The sequence below is a fragment of the Ranitomeya variabilis genome, chromosome 2, assembly GCF_051348905.1.
Source record: "Ranitomeya variabilis isolate aRanVar5 chromosome 2, aRanVar5.hap1, whole genome shotgun sequence".
Taxonomy (NCBI): Eukaryota; Metazoa; Chordata; class Amphibia; order Anura; family Dendrobatidae; genus Ranitomeya; species Ranitomeya variabilis.
Window position 1 is genome coordinate 1085611563 of NC_135233.1, and position 19012 is coordinate 1085630574.

The 19012-nt window shown below is 38.8% G+C and overlaps 1 protein-coding gene across 1 annotated transcript in view; it reads right to left on the reverse strand.

Moving 5' to 3' along the window:
• PKHD1 (PKHD1 ciliary IPT domain containing fibrocystin/polyductin) overlaps positions 1–19012 on the reverse strand; it is a 785044-nt gene that overhangs the window by 729944 nt on the left and 36088 nt on the right. Inside the window, exons 13-15 of the mRNA XM_077281797.1 lie at positions 18563–18701; positions 17155–17269; positions 12643–12918 (exon numbers count right to left, since the gene is read on the reverse strand). Coding sequence (XP_077137912.1) covers positions 12643–12918; positions 17155–17269; positions 18563–18701 — 530 coding nt within the window. The remainder of the gene's footprint in view (positions 1–12642; positions 12919–17154; positions 17270–18562; positions 18702–19012) is intronic.

The window sequence follows — 19012 nt, forward strand, 5'->3', positions numbered from 1 at the left end:
GTAACTGCGGGTTTGAATAATCTCATCACGAAAGTACAAAATTTACAAGATTTTGTGGTACATGCTCCGGTATCTGAGCCGAGAATTCCTTTGCCGGAGTTCTTCACAGGGAATAGAGCTAGCTTCCAGAATTTCCGAAATAATTGTAAGCTTTATTTGTCCCTGAAGTCTCGTTCAGCTGGAGACCCTGCTCAGCAGGTTAGGATTGTGATTTCCTTGCTCAGGGGTGACCCTCAAGATTGGGCCTTCTCATTGCCAGCAGGGGATCCTGCGTTACGCGATGTGGATGCGTTTTTTCTGGCCTTGGGCTTGCTTTATGAGGAACCTCATTTGGAACTTCAGGCAGAAAAAACTTTGATGGCACTATCTCAGGGGCAAGACGAAGCTGAAGTTTTCTGCCAAAAATTCCGTAAATGGTCTGTGCTTACTCAGTGGAATGAGTGCGCCTTGGCGGCAACTTTCAGAGAAGGTCTCTCTGATGCCGTTAAGGATGTTATGGTGGGGTTCCCTTTGCCTGCAGGTCTGAATGAGTCCATGACAATGGCTATTCAGATTGATAGGCGTCTGCGGGAGCGCAAACCGGTGCACCATCTGGCGGTGTCTATGGAAAAGACGCCAGAAAGTATGCAGTGTGATAGAGTTCTGTCCAGGAGCGGGCGACAGAATTTTAGACGGAAGAATGGATTGTGTTTCTATTGTGGGGATTCTACTCATGTTATATCAGCATGCTCTAGGCGTACAAAGAAGCTTGATAAGTCTGTTTCCATTGGCACCATTCAGTCTAAGTTTATTTTGTCTGTAACCCTGATTTGCTCTTTGTCATCCATTGCCACGGACGCCTATGTTGACTCTGGCGCCGCTCTGAGTCTTATGGATTGGTCCTTTGCCAATCGTTGTGGTTTTGATTTAGAGCCTTTGGAGACTCTTATTCCTCTGAAGGGGATTGACTCCACCCCATTGGCTAATAATAAACCACAATACTGGACACAAGTAACCATGCGTATCAATCCGGATCACCAGGAGATTATTCGTTTCCTGGTGCTGTATAATTTACATGACGATTTGGTACTGGGATTGCCATGGTTGCAGTCTCACAATCCAGTCTTGGACTGGAGAGCAATGTCTGTGTTGAGCTGGGGATGTAAGGGTATTCATGGGGACTTACCTTTGGTTTCTATTTCGTCGTCCATTCCCTCTGAAGTCCCTGAGTTCCTCTCTGATTATCAAGACGTCTTTGACGAACCCAAGCTTGGGTCGTTACCTCCGCACCGTGAGTGCGATTGTGCCATAGATTTGATACCGGGTTGCAAATATCCTAAGGGTCGTTTGTTTAATCTGTCTGTGCCGGAACATGCTGCTATGCGGGAATGTATAAAGGAGTCTTTGGAAAGGGGACATATTCGTCCATCTTCTTCTCCCTTGGGAGCTGGGTTTTTCTTTGTCTCAAAAGGAGACGGCTCTTTGAGACCATGTATTGATTATCGGCTTCTGAGTAAGATCACTGTTAAGTATCAATACCCATTGCCATTGCTTGCTGATTTGTTTGCTCGTATGGAGGGTGCTGGGTGGTTCTCTAGGATTGATCTTCGTGGGGCGTATAGTTTGGTGCGGATCGGGCAGGGGGATGGGTGGAAGACCGCATTTGGTACGCCCGAGGGCCACTTTGAGTATTTGGTCATGCCTTTTGGTCTTTCTAGTGCCCCTTCGGTTTTCCAGTCTTTTGTGCATGATGTTTTCCGCGATTTTCTGGATAAATTTATGATAATATATCTGGATGATATTCTGATTTTTTCTGATGACTGGGACTCTCATGTCCAGCAGGTCAGGAGAGTTTTTCAGGTTCTGCGGTCTAATTCTTTATGTGTGAAGGGGTCTAAGTGCGTTTTTGGGGTCCAGAAAATTTCCTTTTTGGGGTATATTTTTTCTCCCTCTTCCATTGAGATGGATCCCGTCAAGGTGCAAGCTATTTGTGACTGGACTCAGCCCTCCTCTCTTAAGGGTCTTCAGAGATTTTTGGGCTTTGCCAACTTTTACCGCCGATTTATTGCTGGTTTTTCGGATGTCGTTAAACCACTGACTGATTTGACCAGACATGGCGCTGATGTTGCTAATTGGTCCCCTCATGCTGTAGAGGCCTTTCAGGAGCTTAAGCACCGTTTTGCCTCTGCCCCTGTGTTACGTCAGCCTGATGTGAATCTGCCTTTTCAGGTTGAGGTTGACGCTTCGGAGATCGGAGCTGGGGCAGTGTTGTCGCAGAAAGGTTCCGACTGCTCCGTCATTAGGCCTTGTGCCTTCTTTTCTCGCAAATTTTCGCCCGCAGAGCGGAATTATGATGTTGGGAATAGGGAGCTTTTGGCTATGAAGTGGGCGTTTGAGGAGTGGCGCCATTGGCTAGAGGGGGCTAAGCATCAGGTGGTGGTATTGACTGACCACAAAAATTTGATTTATCTTGAGACTGCCAGGCGCCTGAATCCTAGACAGGCGCGCTGGTCTTTATTTTTTTCTCGCTTTAATTTTGTGGTGTCATACCTACCGGGTTCTAAGAATGTTAAGGCAGATGCCCTTTCTAGGAGTTTTGACCCGGACTCTCCTGGTAATGCTGAACCCACAGGTATCCTTAGGGAGGGAGTAATTTTGTCGGCCGTTTCTCCTGATCTGCGGCGGTCCTTGCAAGAGTTTCAGGCGGATAGACCGGATCGTTGTCCGCCTGATAGACTGTTTGTTCCGGATGATTGGACCAGCAGAGTCATCTCTGAGGTACATTCTTCTGCATTGGCAGGTCATCCCGGAATTTTTGGTACCAGGGATTTGGTGGCAAGATCCTTCTGGTGGCCTTCCCTGTCACGAGATGTGCGAGTCTTTGTGCAGTCATGTGACGTTTGTGCTCGGGCCAAGTCTTGTAGTTCTCGGGCTAGCGGACTGCTGTTGCCCTTGCCTATTCCTAAGAGGCCTTGGACACACATCTCGATGGATTTTATTTCAGATCTGCCTGTTTCCCAGAAGATGTCTGTCATCTGGGTGGTCTGTGACCGTTTCTCTAAAATGGTCCATTTGGTTCCTCTGCCCAAGTTGCCTTCTTCTTCTGAGTTGGTTCCTCTGTTTTTTCAGAATGTTGTCCGATTGCACGGTATTCCTGAGAATATTGTTTCTGACAGAGGTACCCAATTTGTGTCTAGATTTTGGCGGGCATTCTGTGCTAGGATGGGCATAGATTTGTCTTTTTCATCTGCTTTTCACCCTCAGACTAATGGCCAGACCGAGCGGACTAATCAGACCCTGGAGACATATCTGAGGTGTTTTGTCTCTGCTGACCGGGATGATTGGGTTGCTTTTTTGCCATTGGCAGAGTTCGCCCTCAATAATCGGGCCAGCTCTTCCACCTTGGTGTCCCCGTTTTTCTGTAATTCGGGGTTTCACCCTCGATTTTCCTCCGGTCAGGTGGAATCCTCGGATTGTCCTGGAGTGGATGCGGTGGTGGAGAGATTGCATCACATCTGGGGGCAGGTTATGGACAATTTGAAGTTGTCCCAGGAGAAGACTCAGCGTTTTGCCAACCGTCATCGTCGTGTTGGTTCTCGGCTTTGTGTTGGAGATTTGGTGTGGTTGTCTTCTCGTTTTGTCCCTATGAGGGTCTCTTCTCCTAAGTTTAAACCTCGGTTCATCGGCCCTTATAGAATATTGGAGATTCTTAATCCTGTTTCTTTCCGTTTGGATCTCCCTGCGTCCTTTTCCATTCATAACGTTTTTCATCGGTCGTTATTGCGCAGGTATGAGGTACCTGTTGTACCTTCAGTTGAGCCTCCTGCTCCGGTGTTGGTTGAGGGTGAGTTGGAGTACGTTGTGGAGAAGATTTTGGACTCTCGTGTTTCCAGACGGAGACTCCAGTATCTGGTCAACTGGAAGGGTTACGGCCAGGAGGATAATTCTTGGGTCAATGCATCTGATGTTCATGCTTCTGATCTTGTTCGTGCCTTCCATAGGGCTCATCCTGGTCGCCCTGGTGGATCTGGTGAGGGTTCGGTGCCCCCTCCTTGAGGGGGGGGTACTGTTGTGAATTTGGATTCTGGGCTCCCCCGGTGGCCGCTTGTGGAATTGGACTTGTCATCCTCTTTCCTGTTTCACCTGGTTCCATCAGTAGTGGGTGTCGCTATTTAAGCTCATTTCTCTGGTGGTTTCTTGCCGGTCAACAATGTTATCTGATGCCTCTCAGTGCTTGTTCCTGCTTCTGACAACTACTAGATAAGTTGGACTTTGTCCATGTTTCGTTTTGCCTATTTGTTCCAGTTCACAGCTGAAGTTTTGTTACTGTGTCTGGAAAGCTCTCGTTGATCAGAGATTGCTACTCTGGCGTTATGAGTTAATGCCAGAGTTTAAGGTAATCTCTGGATGGTGTTTTGTTAGTGTTTTTCTGCTGACCATGAAAGTATACTATCTGTCTTCTGCTATCTAGTAAGCGGACCTCAAATTTGCTAAGTCTATTTTCCTGCTGCGTTTGTTGTTTCATCTGAACTCACCGTCATTATATGTGGGGGGCTACTGTCTTCTTTGGAATATTTCTCTAGAGGTGAGCCAGGTCTTATATTTCCCTCTGCTAGCTATTTAGGTCTTAGGCCAGAGCTGGGCATCTAGCGATAAATAGGAAATGCTACCTGGCTATTTCTAGTTGCGCGGCAGGCTTAGTTCATGGTCAGTATAGTTCCATCTTCCGAGAGCTTGTCCCTCTATAGGCTTGCTATGATCTCTGCCTGCAGAGATCATGACAGAGCAGTATTATAGTAGTTATATTCTTGTACATAGGGGAAGAATTATAGTAGTTATATTCTTGTACATAGCAGCAGTGTTATAGTAGTTATATTCTTGTACATAGGGGCAGTATTATAGCAGTTATATTCTTGTAAATAGGAGCAGTATTATAGTAGTTATATTCTTGTACATAGGTGCAGTATTATAGTAGTTATATTCTTGTACATAGGGACAGTATTATAGTAGTTATATTCTTGTACATAGGTGCAGTATTATAGTAGTTATATTCTTGTACATAGGGACAGTATTATAGTAGTTATATTCTTGTAAATAGGAGCTGTATTATAGTAGTTATATTCTTGTACATAGGGGCAGTATTATAGTAGTTATATTCTTGTACATAGGAGCAGTATTATAGTAGTTATATTCTTGTACATAGGGGAAGTATTATAGTAGTTATATTCTTGTACATAGGGGGCAGTATTATAGTAGTAATATTCTTGTACATAGGGGGCAGAATTATAGTAGTTATATTCTTGTACATAGGAGCAGTATTATAGTAGTTATATTCTTGTACATAGGGGCAGTATTATAGTAGTTATAGTCTTGTACATAGGGGCAGTATTATAGTAGTTATATTCTTGTACATAGGAGCAGTATTATAGTAGTTATATTCTTGTACATGGGGCAGTATTATAGTAGTTATATTCTTGTACATAGGAGCAGTATTATAGTAGTTATATTCTTGTACATAGGGGAAGTATTATAGTAGTTATATTCTTGTACATAGCAGCAGTGTTATAGTAGTTATATTCTTGTACATAGGGGCAGTATTATAGCAGTTATATTCTTGTAAATAGGAGCAGTATTATAGTAGTTATATTCTTGTACATAGGTGCAGTATTATAGTAGTTATATTCTTGTACATAGGGACAGTATTATAGTAGTTATATTCTTGTACATAGGTGCAGTATTATAGTAGTTATATTCTTGTACATAGGGACAGTATTATAGTAGTTATATTCTTGTAAATAGGAGCTGTATTATAGTAGTTATATTCTTGTACATAGGGGCAGTATTATAGTAGTTATATTCTTGTACATAGGAGCAGTATTATAGTAGTTATATTCTTGTACATAGGGGAAGTATTATAGTAGTTATATTCTTGTACATAGCAGCAGTATTTTAGTAGTTATATTCTTGTACATAGGAGCAGTATTATAGTAGTTATATTCTTGTACAAAGGGGCAGTATTATAGTAGTTATATTCTTGTACATAGGGGCAGTATTATAGTAGTTATATTCCTGCAAATAGGAGCAGTATTATAGTAGTTATATTATTGTACATAGGGGCAGTATTATAGTAGTTATATTCTTGTACATAGGGGCAGTATTATAGTAGTTATATTCCTGTACATAGGAGCAGTATTATAGTAGTTATATTCTTGTACATAGGGGCAGTATTATAGTAGTTATATTCTTGTACATAGGGAGCAGTATTATAGTAGTTATATTCTTCTACATAGGGGCAGTATTATAGTAGTTATATTCCTGTACATAGAAGCAGTATTATAGTAGTTTTATTCTTGTACATAGGGACAGTATTATAGTAGTTATATTCTTGTACATAGGAGCAGTATTATAGTAGTTATATTCTTGTACATAGGAGCAGTATTATAGTAGTTATATTCTTGTACATAGGAGCAGCATTATAGTAGTTATATTCTTGTACATAGGAGCAGTATTATAGTAGTTATATTCTTGTACATAGGGGCAGTATTATAGTAGTTATATTCTTGTACATAGGAGCAGTATTATAGTAGTTATATTCTTGTACATAGGGGCAGTATTATAGTAGTTATATTCTTGTACATAGCAGCAGTGTTATAGTAGTTATAATCTTGTACATAGAGACAGTATTATAGTAGTTATATTCTTGTAAATAGAAGCAGTATTATAGTAGTTATATTCTTGTTCATAGGGGCAGTATTATATTAGTTATATTCTTGTACATAGCAGCAGTGTTATAGTAGTTATATTCTTGTACATAGGGGCAGTATTATAGTAGTTATATTCTTGTACATAGGGGCAGTATTATAGTAGTTATATTCTTGTAAATAGGAGCAGTACTATAGTAGTTATATTCTTGTACATAGGGGCAGTATTATAGTAGTTATATTCTTGTACATAGGAGCAGTATTATAGTAGGTATATTCTAGTATATAGGAGCAGTATTATAGTAGTTATATTCTTGTACATAGAGGGGGCAGTATTATAGTAGTTATATTCTTGTACATAGGAGCAGTATTATAGTAGTTATATTCTTGTACATAGGGGCAGTATTATAGTAGTTATATTCTTGTACATAGGGGGCAGTATTATAGTAGTAATATTCTTGTACATAGGGGGCAGAATTATAGTAGTTATATTCTTGTACATAGGAGCAGTATTATAGTAGTTATATTCTTGTACATAGGGGCAGTATTATAGTAGTTATAGTCTTGTACATAGGGGCAGTATTATAGTAGTTATATTCTTGTACATAGGAGCAGTATTATAGTAGTTATATTCTTGTACATGGGGCAGTATTATAGTAGTTATATTCTTGTACATAGGAGCAGTATTATAGTAGTTATATTCTTGTACATAGGGGAAGTATTATAGTAGTTATATTCTTGTACATAGCAGCAGTGTTATAGTAGTTATATTCTTGTACATAGGGGCAGTATTATAGCAGTTATATTCTTGTAAATAGGAGCAGTATTATAGTAGTTATATTCTTGTACATAGGTGCAGTATTATAGTAGTTATATTCTTGTACATAGGGACAGTATTATAGTAGTTATATTCTTGTACATAGGTGCAGTATTATAGTAGTTATATTCTTGTACATAGGGACAGTATTATAGTAGTTATATTCTTGTAAATAGGAGCTGTATTATAGTAGTTATATTCTTGTACATAGGGGCAGTATTATAGTAGTTATATTCTTGTACATAGGAGCAGTATTATAGTAGTTATATTCTTGTACATAGGGGAAGTATTATTGTAGTTATATTCTTGTACATAGGGGGCAGTATTATAGTAGTTATATTCTTGTACATAGGGGGCAGTATTATAGTAGTTATATTCTTGTACATAGGGGGCAGTATTATAGTAGTAATATTCTTGTACATAGGGGGCAGTATTATAGTAGTAATATTCTTGTACATAGGAGCAGTATTATAGTAGTTATATTCTTGTACATAGGGGCAGTATTATAGTAGTTATATTCTTGTACATAGGGGACAGTATTATAGTAGTTATATTCTTGTACATAGGGGGCAGTATTATAGTAGTAATATTCTTGTACATAGGAGCAGTATTATAGTAGTTATATTCTTGTACATAGGGGGCAGTATTATAGTAGTAATATTCTTGTACATAGGGGGCAGAATTATAGTAGTTATATTCTTGTACATAGGAGCAGTATTATAGTAGTTATATTCTTGTACATAGGGGCAGTATTATAGTAGTTATAGTCTTGTACATAGGGGCAGTATTATAGTAGTTATATTCTTGTACATAGGGGGCAGTATTATAGTAGTAATATTCTTGTACATAGGGGGCAGAATTATAGTAGTTATATTCTTGTACATAGGAGCAGTATTATAGTAGTTATATTCTTGTACATAGGGGCAGTATTATAGTAGTTATAGTCTTGTACATAGGGGCAGTATTATAGTAGTTATATTCTTGTACATAGGAGCAGTATTATAGTAGTTATATTCTTGTACATGGGGCAGTATTATAGTAGTTATATTCTTGTACATAGGAGCAGTATTATAGTAGTTATATTCTTGTACATAGGGGAAGAATTATAGTAGTTATATTCTTGTACATAGCAGCAGTGTTATAGTAGTTATATTCTTGTACATAGGGGCAGTATTATAGCAGTTATATTCTTGTAAATAGGAGCAGTATTATAGTAGTTATATTCTTGTACATAGGTGCAGTATTATAGTAGTTATATTCTTGTACATAGGGACAGTATTATAGTAGTTATATTCTTGTACATAGGTGCAGTATTATAGTAGTTATATTCTTGTACATAGGGACAGTATTATAGTAGTTATATTCTTGTAAATAGGAGCTGTATTATAGTAGTTATATTCTTGTACATAGGGGCAGTATTATAGTAGTTATATTCTTGTACATAGGAGCAGTATTATAGTAGTTATATTCTTGTACATAGGGGAAGTATTATAGTAGTTATATTCTTGTACATAGCAGCAGTATTTTAGTAGTTATATTCTTGTACATAGGAGCAGTATTATAGTAGTTATATTCTTGTACAAAGGGGCAGTATTATAGTAGTTATATTCTTGTACATAGGGGCAGTATTATAGTAGTTATATTCCTGCAAATAGGAGCAGTATTATAGTAGTTATATTATTGTACATAGGGGCAGTATTATAGTAGTTATATTCTTGTACATAGGGGCAGTATTATAGTAGTTATATTCCTGTACATAGGAGCAGTATTATAGTAGTTATATTCTTGTACATAGGGGCAGTATTATAGTAGTTATATTCTTGTACATAGGGAGCAGTATTATAGTAGTTATATTCTTGTACATAGGGGCAGTATTATAGTAGTTATATTCCTGTACATAGAAGCAGTATTATAGTAGTTTTATTCTTGTACATAGGGACAGTATTATAGTAGTTATATTCTTGTACATAGGAGCAGTATTATAGTAGTTATATTCTTGTACATAGGAGCAGTATTATAGTCGTTATATTCTTGTACATAGGAGCAGCATTATAGTAGTTATATTCTTGTACATAGGAGCAGTATTATAGTAGTTATATTCTTGTACATAGGGGCAGTATTATAGTAGTTATATTCTTGTACATAGGAGCATTATTATAGTAGTTATATTCTTGTACATAGGGGCAGTATTATAGTAGTTATATTCTTGTACATAGCAGCAGTGTTATAGTAGTTATAATCTTGTACATAGAGACAGTATTATAGTAGTTATATTCTTGTAAATAGAAGCAGTATTATAGTAGTTATATTCTTGTTCATAGGGGCAGTATTATATTAGTTATATTCTTGTACATAGCAGCAGTGTTATAGTAGTTATATTCTTGTACATAGGGGCAGTATTATAGTAGTTATATTCTTGTACATAGGGGCAGTATTATAGTAGTTATATTCTTGTAAATAGGAGCAGTACTATAGTAGTTATATTCTTGTACATAGGGGCAGTATTATAGTAGTTATATTCTTGTACATAGGAGCAGTATTATAGTAGGTATATTCTAGTATATAGGAGCAGTATTATAGTAGTTATATTCTTGTACATAGAGGGGGCAGTATTATAGTAGTTATATTCTTGTACATAGGAGCAGTATTATAGTAGTTATATTCTTGTACATAGGGGCAGTATTATAGTAGTTATATTCTTGTACATAGGAGCAGTATTATATTAGTTATATTCTTGTATATAGGGGACAGTATTATAGTAGTTATATTCTTGTACATAGGGGCATTATTATAGTAGTTATATTCTTGTACATAGAGGGCAGTATTATAGTAGTTATATTCTTGTACATAAGAGGCAGTATTATAGTAGTTATATTCTTGTACATAGGAGGCAGTATTATAGTAGTTATATTCTTGTACATAGGAGCAGTATTATTATAGTTATATTCTTGTACATAGGAGCAGTATTATAGTAGTTATAGTCTTGTATATAGGGGCAGTATTATAGCAGTTATATTCCTGTACATAGGAGCAGTATTATAGTAGTTATATTCTTGTACATAGGAGCAGTATTATAGTAGTTATATTCTTGTACATAGGGGCAGTATTATAGTAGTTATATTCTTGTACATAGGAGCAGTATTATAGTAGTTATATTCTTGTACATAGGGGCAGTATTATAGTAGTTATATTCTTGTACATAGGGGCAGTTTTATAGTAGTTATATTCTTGTACATAGGAGCAGTATTATAGTAGTTATATTCTTGTACATATGGGCAGTATTATAGTAGTTATATTCTTGTACATAGGAGCAGTATTATAGTAGTTATATTCTTGTACATAGGGGCAGTATTATAGTAGTTATATTCTTGTACATAGCAGCAGTGTTATAGTAGTTATAATCTTGTACATTGAGACAGTATTATAGTAGTTATATTCTTGTAAATAGAAGCAGTATTATAGTAGTTATATTCTTGTACATAGGGGCAGTTTTATAGTAGTTATATTCTTGTACATAGCAGCAGTGTTATAGTAGTTATATTCTTGTACATAGGGGCAGTATTATAGTAGTTATATTCTTGTACATAGGGGCAGTATTATTGTAGTTATATTCTTGTAAATAGGAGCAGTACTATAGTAGTTATATTCTTGTACATAGGGGCAGTATTATAGTAGTTATATTCTTGTACATAGGAGCAGTATTATAGTAGGTATATTCTAGTATATAGGAGCAGTATTATAGTAGTTATATTCTTGTACATAGAGGGGGCAGTATTATAGTAGTTATATTCTTGTACATAGGAGCAGTATTATAGTAGTTATATTCTTGTACATAGGGGCAGTATTATAGTAGTTATATTCTTGTACATAGGAGCAGTATTATAGTAGTTATATTCTTGTATATAGGGGCAGTATTATACTAGTTATATTCTTGTACATAGGGGCAGTATTATTATAGTTATATTCTTGTACATAGGAGCAGTATTATTCTAGTTATTTTCTTGTACATAGGGGCTGTACTATAGTAGTTATATTCTAATACATAGGAGCAGTATTATAGTAAGGAAAAGCAGAAGTCCAGCGTGGGTGATGTCCATAAAAAATACCTTTTATTCCATTTTTGTTAAAAGCACATAAATCCAAAGTCCATCTTCATATCCATAGACACAAAAACGGGTGATTCCTACCAGTGTCACTGGTAGGAATCACCCATTTTTGTGTCTAGGGATATGAAGATGGACTTTGGATTTATGTGCTTTTAACAAAAATGGAATAAAAGGTATTTTTTATGGACATCACCCACGCTGCACTTCTGCTTTTCCTTCAAACTACTTGCAGCACTGCAAGATCCGTGCGCTGGGACTAAGAGGAGGTGAGCTGATCTTCGTTGCTTTTTCTTTCCAGTATTATAGTAGTTATATTCTTGTACATAGGAGCAGTATTATAGTAGTTATATTCTTGTACATAGGAGCAGTATTATAGTAGTTATATTCTTGTACATAGGGGCAGTATTATAGTAGTTATATTCTTGTACATAGGAGCAGTATTATAGTAGTTATATTCTTGTACATAGGGGCAGTATTATAGTAGTTATATTCTTGTACATAGGAGCAGTATTATAGTAGTTATATTGTTGTACATAGGAGCAGTATTATAGTAGTTATATTCTTGTACATAGGAGCAGTATTATAGTAGTTATATTCTTGTATATAGGAGCAGTATTATAGTAGTTATATTCTTGTACATAGGAGCAGCATTATAGTAGTTATATTCTTGTATATAGGGGCAGTATTATAGTAGTGATATTCTTGTACATAGGGGGCAATATTATAGCATTTATATTCTTGTACATAGGGGCAGTATTATAGTAGATATATTCTTGTACATAGGGGCAGTATTAAAGTAGTTATAGTCTTGTACATAGGGGCAGTATTATAGTAGTCATATTCTTGTACACAGGGCAGTATTATAGTAGTTATATTCTTCTACATAAGGAGTAGTAATAGTAGTTGTAGCCTTGAACATATAGCGGTCATATAGTAACTTTTTTTGCTGCAGTGAAACAACAATGAAATTCATTCATGCATGAAATGATTCAAGAGTTTCATAAATCTTCTCTATAAAAAGAAAATGTATGACTCTTACTTGAACTTCAGGAATCCAGAATGAATGAGCCACAATCTGATGTTTCTCTCTTTTGTACGTAGTTACAACTTCTGGGTTCAGCCATGTATTGTGGATCTGAATCCCAATATTCATATTAGATTTTGGTCCAACTCCACTTTTCAACATTTCAATGTAATATTTTTTGCCTTGTACAAGTTCCATTTTTGGGGACTTTTGCTTCCATTGCACATTCCAGTCCAGCTCCCAGTGCTCAGTCCACGTGGAGATGCCTTGTTGTATGGAGGCAACTTCAACCTATCATTCGATACACATGAAAGATTATCGGGTGGTGATTTCCAATATCTAGATGTGAAGTGCACATTTAGCAATGTTGCTTATTTTGTTGCTGTGATAGTTGTCAGTGGAATTTCTGGAAAATGTCCATCATATTAGCATGGAAAGCAACGCTAATAATCATCTGCTGATGTGGAGAGCACACGTAAGACCAGGGGAGTAGTCACTCCCAGTTTTGGGGGGTGGTCAAGCCCCTTGTGGCTAATGATGCTAATGTTAAAATGTCACCCCCTGTTGTCACTGGTCCAGCAGGAATAAATGTGGTGGTGGGTGTGAATGAGGCAAGATCTTTGTCTAGTTGTGTGGTTGCTGGTTTGGTGGAGGGTTATGGAGGTGGGTTATAGTGATACTGTTGGTATGGATGTGGTCAATGGTCCGGTTGGCCCCCGATGGTGGCAGCACCTGTCAGGAGTTATGACAGTGTCACCTCCGGGAGAAATAGGATGTCCTCCTCGTCTCCGGGCTCTGAGGACAGCATGTTGCAGCGACGTGTCCTGGAGGCTCTAAAGAAGGGGGAGAGATGACTAATGATAGAGGATCTTCTGTAAAGAGAGACATGCCTCAGAGCCTTCCAAGAGAAAAAAGGGGGGATATAGTATGGTCCCACACAGGAGCCAGGCCCGGCAGTGTGCGTAGGAATGTGGTCCATCTTCGGTGGTGGGACAGTGATGTGTATCCTCCAAGGTCTAAGGTTGTGGAGCTCCTGCTGAGGATGGGCTTCAAGGTGATTGACATCTATACCTTGATACATCCCTATTCCACGCCCGAGTTTGATGTCAGCTTTGTTCGGCCTTAGGGGCTTGAGCTCTTCTGGTTGAACTATGAGTTGGAAAAAATTAGCCTGGCTAGGCTAGCGAAACTTTGCCAGTCAGGCTGTGTCTCGCCTAAACCAAGTCAAGAAAGTGACCGTGATGACTTGTAATGAGTCGCTTTCTTGTTTTGACATCATGACGTGGCTTGGCCGGTATGGAGAGGTGGTAGATATCCCAAAGAAAAACCGTGACAAGTTTGGTATCTGGTCAGGGGCCTGGACGTTTATGTTAACACTTAAGCGTTCAGGTGGTACAGTTGCCCACATTCCATCATCTGCCTTCCTGGGTAGGGATCGTATCCTGGTCTTCTACCAGGAACAACCAAAGCTCTGTCACAGGTGCGGCGACCCCACACACTTCAGCGCAAACTGCACTGTGCAGAAATGTGCATTGTGTGGGGACATCGGCCATCTTGATGCATCTTGCGTGCAGATTGGGTGCCACCTGTGTGGTGAGTTAGTTCACTTATTCAGCCATTGTCCTCGCTCCTTTGCTAATGCAGTCGTGACCCTGGTGGGAGAAAGCCTTGAGGCTGATTCTGCTTGGGAAGGGACTAGCAAGGGTGAGGGAGTTGAGGGGCCAAGGAGGAAAATCAATAAAAAGACGCCTGCCCAGCTGAGGCCCCAAGGGATAATGAGTTGGATGAGGAGATCAAGAGGATCCACAGGAAGAAATGCGCCACTGTCTTAGAATCCTCCCATTATGAAAGTTTGCATCAGGATTATAAGCAGTAGCTAGAGGACAAGCGTAAGCTCGGCCCCAAAAAGAAAAAGAAGAGAGATAAAACAACTTCTCTCACTCTGACCAAGGTACCTAAAGAAGGAAAAACTGACTCCCCTCTGGTTGGTCTTTCTAACCGGTTCCAAGCCCACGAGAACATCTCTTCCTCTGAGGAGAAAGCTGAGGGTTAGTTTGTGGCTTCGGTGGGGCTTACAGGGGGTGCTGAGTTCCCTTCTTCTGGGAATGTAAGATCCTTGGAGGGAGTGATGGGCCCAAAGTCCAGAGATGAAGACGATAAAAAGAAAAAACACGTGGGAATGGACATCTCTGTGTCGTTAAAGAAGGGGAAGGATTCCTCCTCAGAGGCAGAGGATAATGGGAGTGGGAAGAAGAAAGACATCTAACTTAATCGCCAATAAGGTACCCACTCCATTGATGCTGGTGTCCATTAATGTCAGAAGAATAAAGTCAAATACTGCCAGATTTGTGGTCTTTGATTTTCTCACCCAGGTTGAAGCTGCCATTTTCCTTTTGCTAGAGGGAGTGGAGACTTGGCCTCTTGCAACCAAACCATATAGCAAAGTGGTGGTCCTTTTTGCTTCACCTGTGGAATGTCGACGGTTTTTACACGGTGACTCCGCCAGCAGAATATTGAGTGCAGCTCTGGGGTATAATACAGGATGTAACTCAGGATCAGTAATGTAATGTATGTACACAGTGACTGCACCAGCAGAATAGTGAGTGCAGCTCTGGAGTATAATACAGGATGTAACTCATGATCAGTAATGTAATGTATGTACACAGTGACTGCACCAGCAGAATAGTGAGTGCAGCTCTGGGGTATAATACAGGATGTAACTCAGGATCAGTAATGTAATGTATATACACAGTGACTGCACCAGCAGAATAGTGAGTGCAGCTCTGGAGTATAATACAGGATGTAACTCAGGATCAGTAATGTATGTACACAGTGACTGCACCAGCAGAATAGTGAGTGCAGCTCTGGAGTATAATACAGGATGTAACTCAGGATCAGTAATGTAATGTATGTACACAGTGACTGCACCAGCAGAATAGTGAGTGCAGCTCTGGAGTATAATACAGGATGTAACTCAGGATCAGTAATGTAATGTACGTACACAGTGACTGCACCAGCAGAATAGTGAGTGCAGCTCTGGAGTATAATACAGGATGTAACTCAGGATCAGTAATGTAATGTATGTACACAGTGACTGCACCAGCAGAATAGTGAGTGCAGCTCTGGGGTATAATACAGGATGTAACTCAGGATCAGTAATGTAATGTATGTACACAGTGACTGCACCAGTAGAATAGTGAGTGCAGCTCTGGAGTATAATACAGGATGTAACTCAGGATCAGTAATGTAATGTATGTACACAGTGACTGCACCAGCAGAATAGTGAGTGCAGCTCTGGGGTATAATACAGGATGTAACTCAGGATCAGTAATGTAATGTATATACACAGTGACTGCACCAGCAGAATAGTGAGTGCAGCTCTGGAGTATAATACAGGATGTAACTCAGGATCAGTAATGTATGTACACAGTGACTGCACCAGCAGAATAGTGAGTGCAGCTCTGGAGTATAATACAGGATGTAACTCAGGATCAGTAATGTAATGTATGTACACAGTGACTGCACCAGCAGAATAGTGAGTGCAGCTCTGGAGTATAATACAGGATGTAACTCAGGATCAGTAATGTAATGTACGTACACAGTGACTGCACCAGCAGAATAGTGAGTGCAGCTCTGGAGTATAATACAGGATGTAACTCAGGATCAGTAATGTAATGTATGTACACAGTGACTGCACCAGCAGAATAGTGAGTGCAGCTCTGGAGTATAATACAGGATGTAACTCAGGATCAGTAATGTAATGTATGTACACAGTGAAAGGACCAGCAGAATAGTGAGTGCAGCTCTGGAGTATAATACAGGATGCAACTCAGGATCAGTAATGTAATGTATGTACACAGTGACTGCACCAGCAGAATAGTGAGCGCAGCTCTGGAGTATAATACAGGATGTAACTCAGGATCAGTAATGTAATGTATGTACACAGTGACTGCACCAGCAGAATAGTGAGTGCAGCTCTGGAGTATAATACAGGATGTAACTCCGGATCAGTAATGTAATGTATGTACACAGTGACTGCACCAGCAGAATAGTGAGTGCAGCTCTGGGGTATAATACAGGATGTAACTCAGGATCAGTAATGTAATGTATGTACACAGTGACTGCACCAGCAGAATAGTGAGTGCAGCTCTGGGGTATAATACAGGAGGTAACTCAGGATCAGTAATGTAATGTATGTACACAGTGATTCCACCAGCAGAATAGTGAGTGCAGCTCTGGGGTATAATACAGGATGTAACTCAGGATCAGTAATGTAATGTATGTACACAGTGACTGCACCAGCAGAATAGTGAGTGCAGCTCTGGAATATAATACAGGAGGTAACTCAGGATCAGTAATGTAATGTATGTACACAGTGACTGCACCAGCAGAATAGTGAGTGCAGCTCTGGGGTATAATACAGGATGTAACTCAGGATCAGTACAGGATAACTTAGATAATATATGTACACAGTGACATCATCGGTCTTCATATAATGCTGATAGCACATAGTTTCTCACATCTTACCTTAGCTTTTTCCTCATGTGATTGGCTTATGAAGAGTTGAGCTTTACTGTCTGATTGTATCCAAAATGTATAATTGTTAGTTTCTGGCGATACAAAGAATCCGCTTATTCTTGCTCTGTGTGTAGAATATAAATTGGATTTGAGCCCACAGTACAATTTGTAGATGAACCAGATTATTGTAACAGACCACTACGGAGTTCTGGTGTACGATGTATGATAGTCATTAACCATTTACTTGCCATTTGAGGACTTTTATTTAGATATCGAGCTTCATCAGGTTTGACCAAGTCTATTGTGCATGTGATTAGTGATCAGACAACATCAGTCGCCACTGCACTGGGCAGCGATACACACGGTCTTTTCTCCGCTGTCTCACTTTTGGTGTTTCCAATGCCATTTCTTTTTGTTGATTTAAACATTTGTTGGGTTGACAGCCTGTCATTCTGCTTGCCCTATTTTAGGGCCATTTGTGTGTTATAATAAAGTCCTATTCCAGGTTTATCTTTTTATAATTGGTTTTTAATGGTCCCATATCTGTTAGTCCTTGTGCCAAAAGTTGATTTCAGTTATAACTTACACCAATTTATTAAGAAATTCTAGTAAATATGTCCGGCCGTGGCGGCTTCTCACCGTCCAGCTAAGCTCATTCTACTTTTTAAAAAAGTTGTATAACATTATTAGCGCCACAGTTGTGTTCACGCCCAAACTCCTCCACCATTTCCTAATTTACGAGGGTCCCATCGTCCTCTGAAAACATAGCAGTTTTGCAATCAAATTTGTGGGATATTTTGGGATAAGTAAAATTGAAGGTGACTTTTGACGAAAAGAATCTCACCCGTTAGAGAATGTGGAACAGTCACCAAAAGTTCTGAAGGAGCCATCAAAAAAGGTTCTCAATTTATAGAAGGGGCTATCTCATCGAATAAAATACCAAGCTGATTTTTTATTTATTGTAATAACCTTCAGGGGTCAGGAAATAATTTTTGGAACATTTTAGCATAAATTGGGCTAAGCCCTACTAGGGCTTTTCACTTTTGCTCTTAATCAAAATGGTGTATCAATATTAAAAAAATAAGGCTTATTCAGAACATAATGAGAACTTTTGCTCTGAAGGACTAAGTTGGCTCGTCAATATTTAAGAGGATTGGGATCCTGTAATACTCTATTTAACCACTAGTGGCCGCTGTTAAAGTTTTCAGCAGCTGAAACTGAGACGATCAATTGGTCAACCAGGTTTCTATCTTCACGGAAGCTTCTTATTTAAGCAATATCTCATATTTTGGGCTTGACCCCATTACCTAGACTCTTCATAACGGTGCCAGCTAGTGTTACCTAGATATTTTCCTGAATCTTTGATTTATTTTAATGTAATAATATCAATTTGAGCTCTGTTTTTTTTTTCAGATACCTGAAAGTTTGTCCTGGAATTAATGAGACATCCGGTGTGGAACTTGCGCTGAGGACCACGGAACGATGTTGAAGTGACAGCTCCTCGGAATCTGAAGCTTGTGGTCCAATCCACATCTCATAGAGAAGTCCTCTGTTACCTGCAGTAGGACATCGAGTATCTGAATTAAAGTAATTATTTTTTTATGCATTGATCAATTGATGAAACTAATCTGAGACACTGATCCTCCTGCTCTTCTTACCTTTTTCGTCTGTGGGCCAATTTTCGTTTTTGAGCATTCGTATTCCCTCCCCCTTCTTCCTAGAGCCTTAATTTATTTTTTTCTTTTTATCTACAGGCAATTTTGCTATTTTTGGGACATTTTTGTTGGTATGTTTATATGATTCTCCAGGTCAGTATGATTGCAGCAGTAGCAAACTTCCATTTTTTATTATTACGGTATTTCAGTGG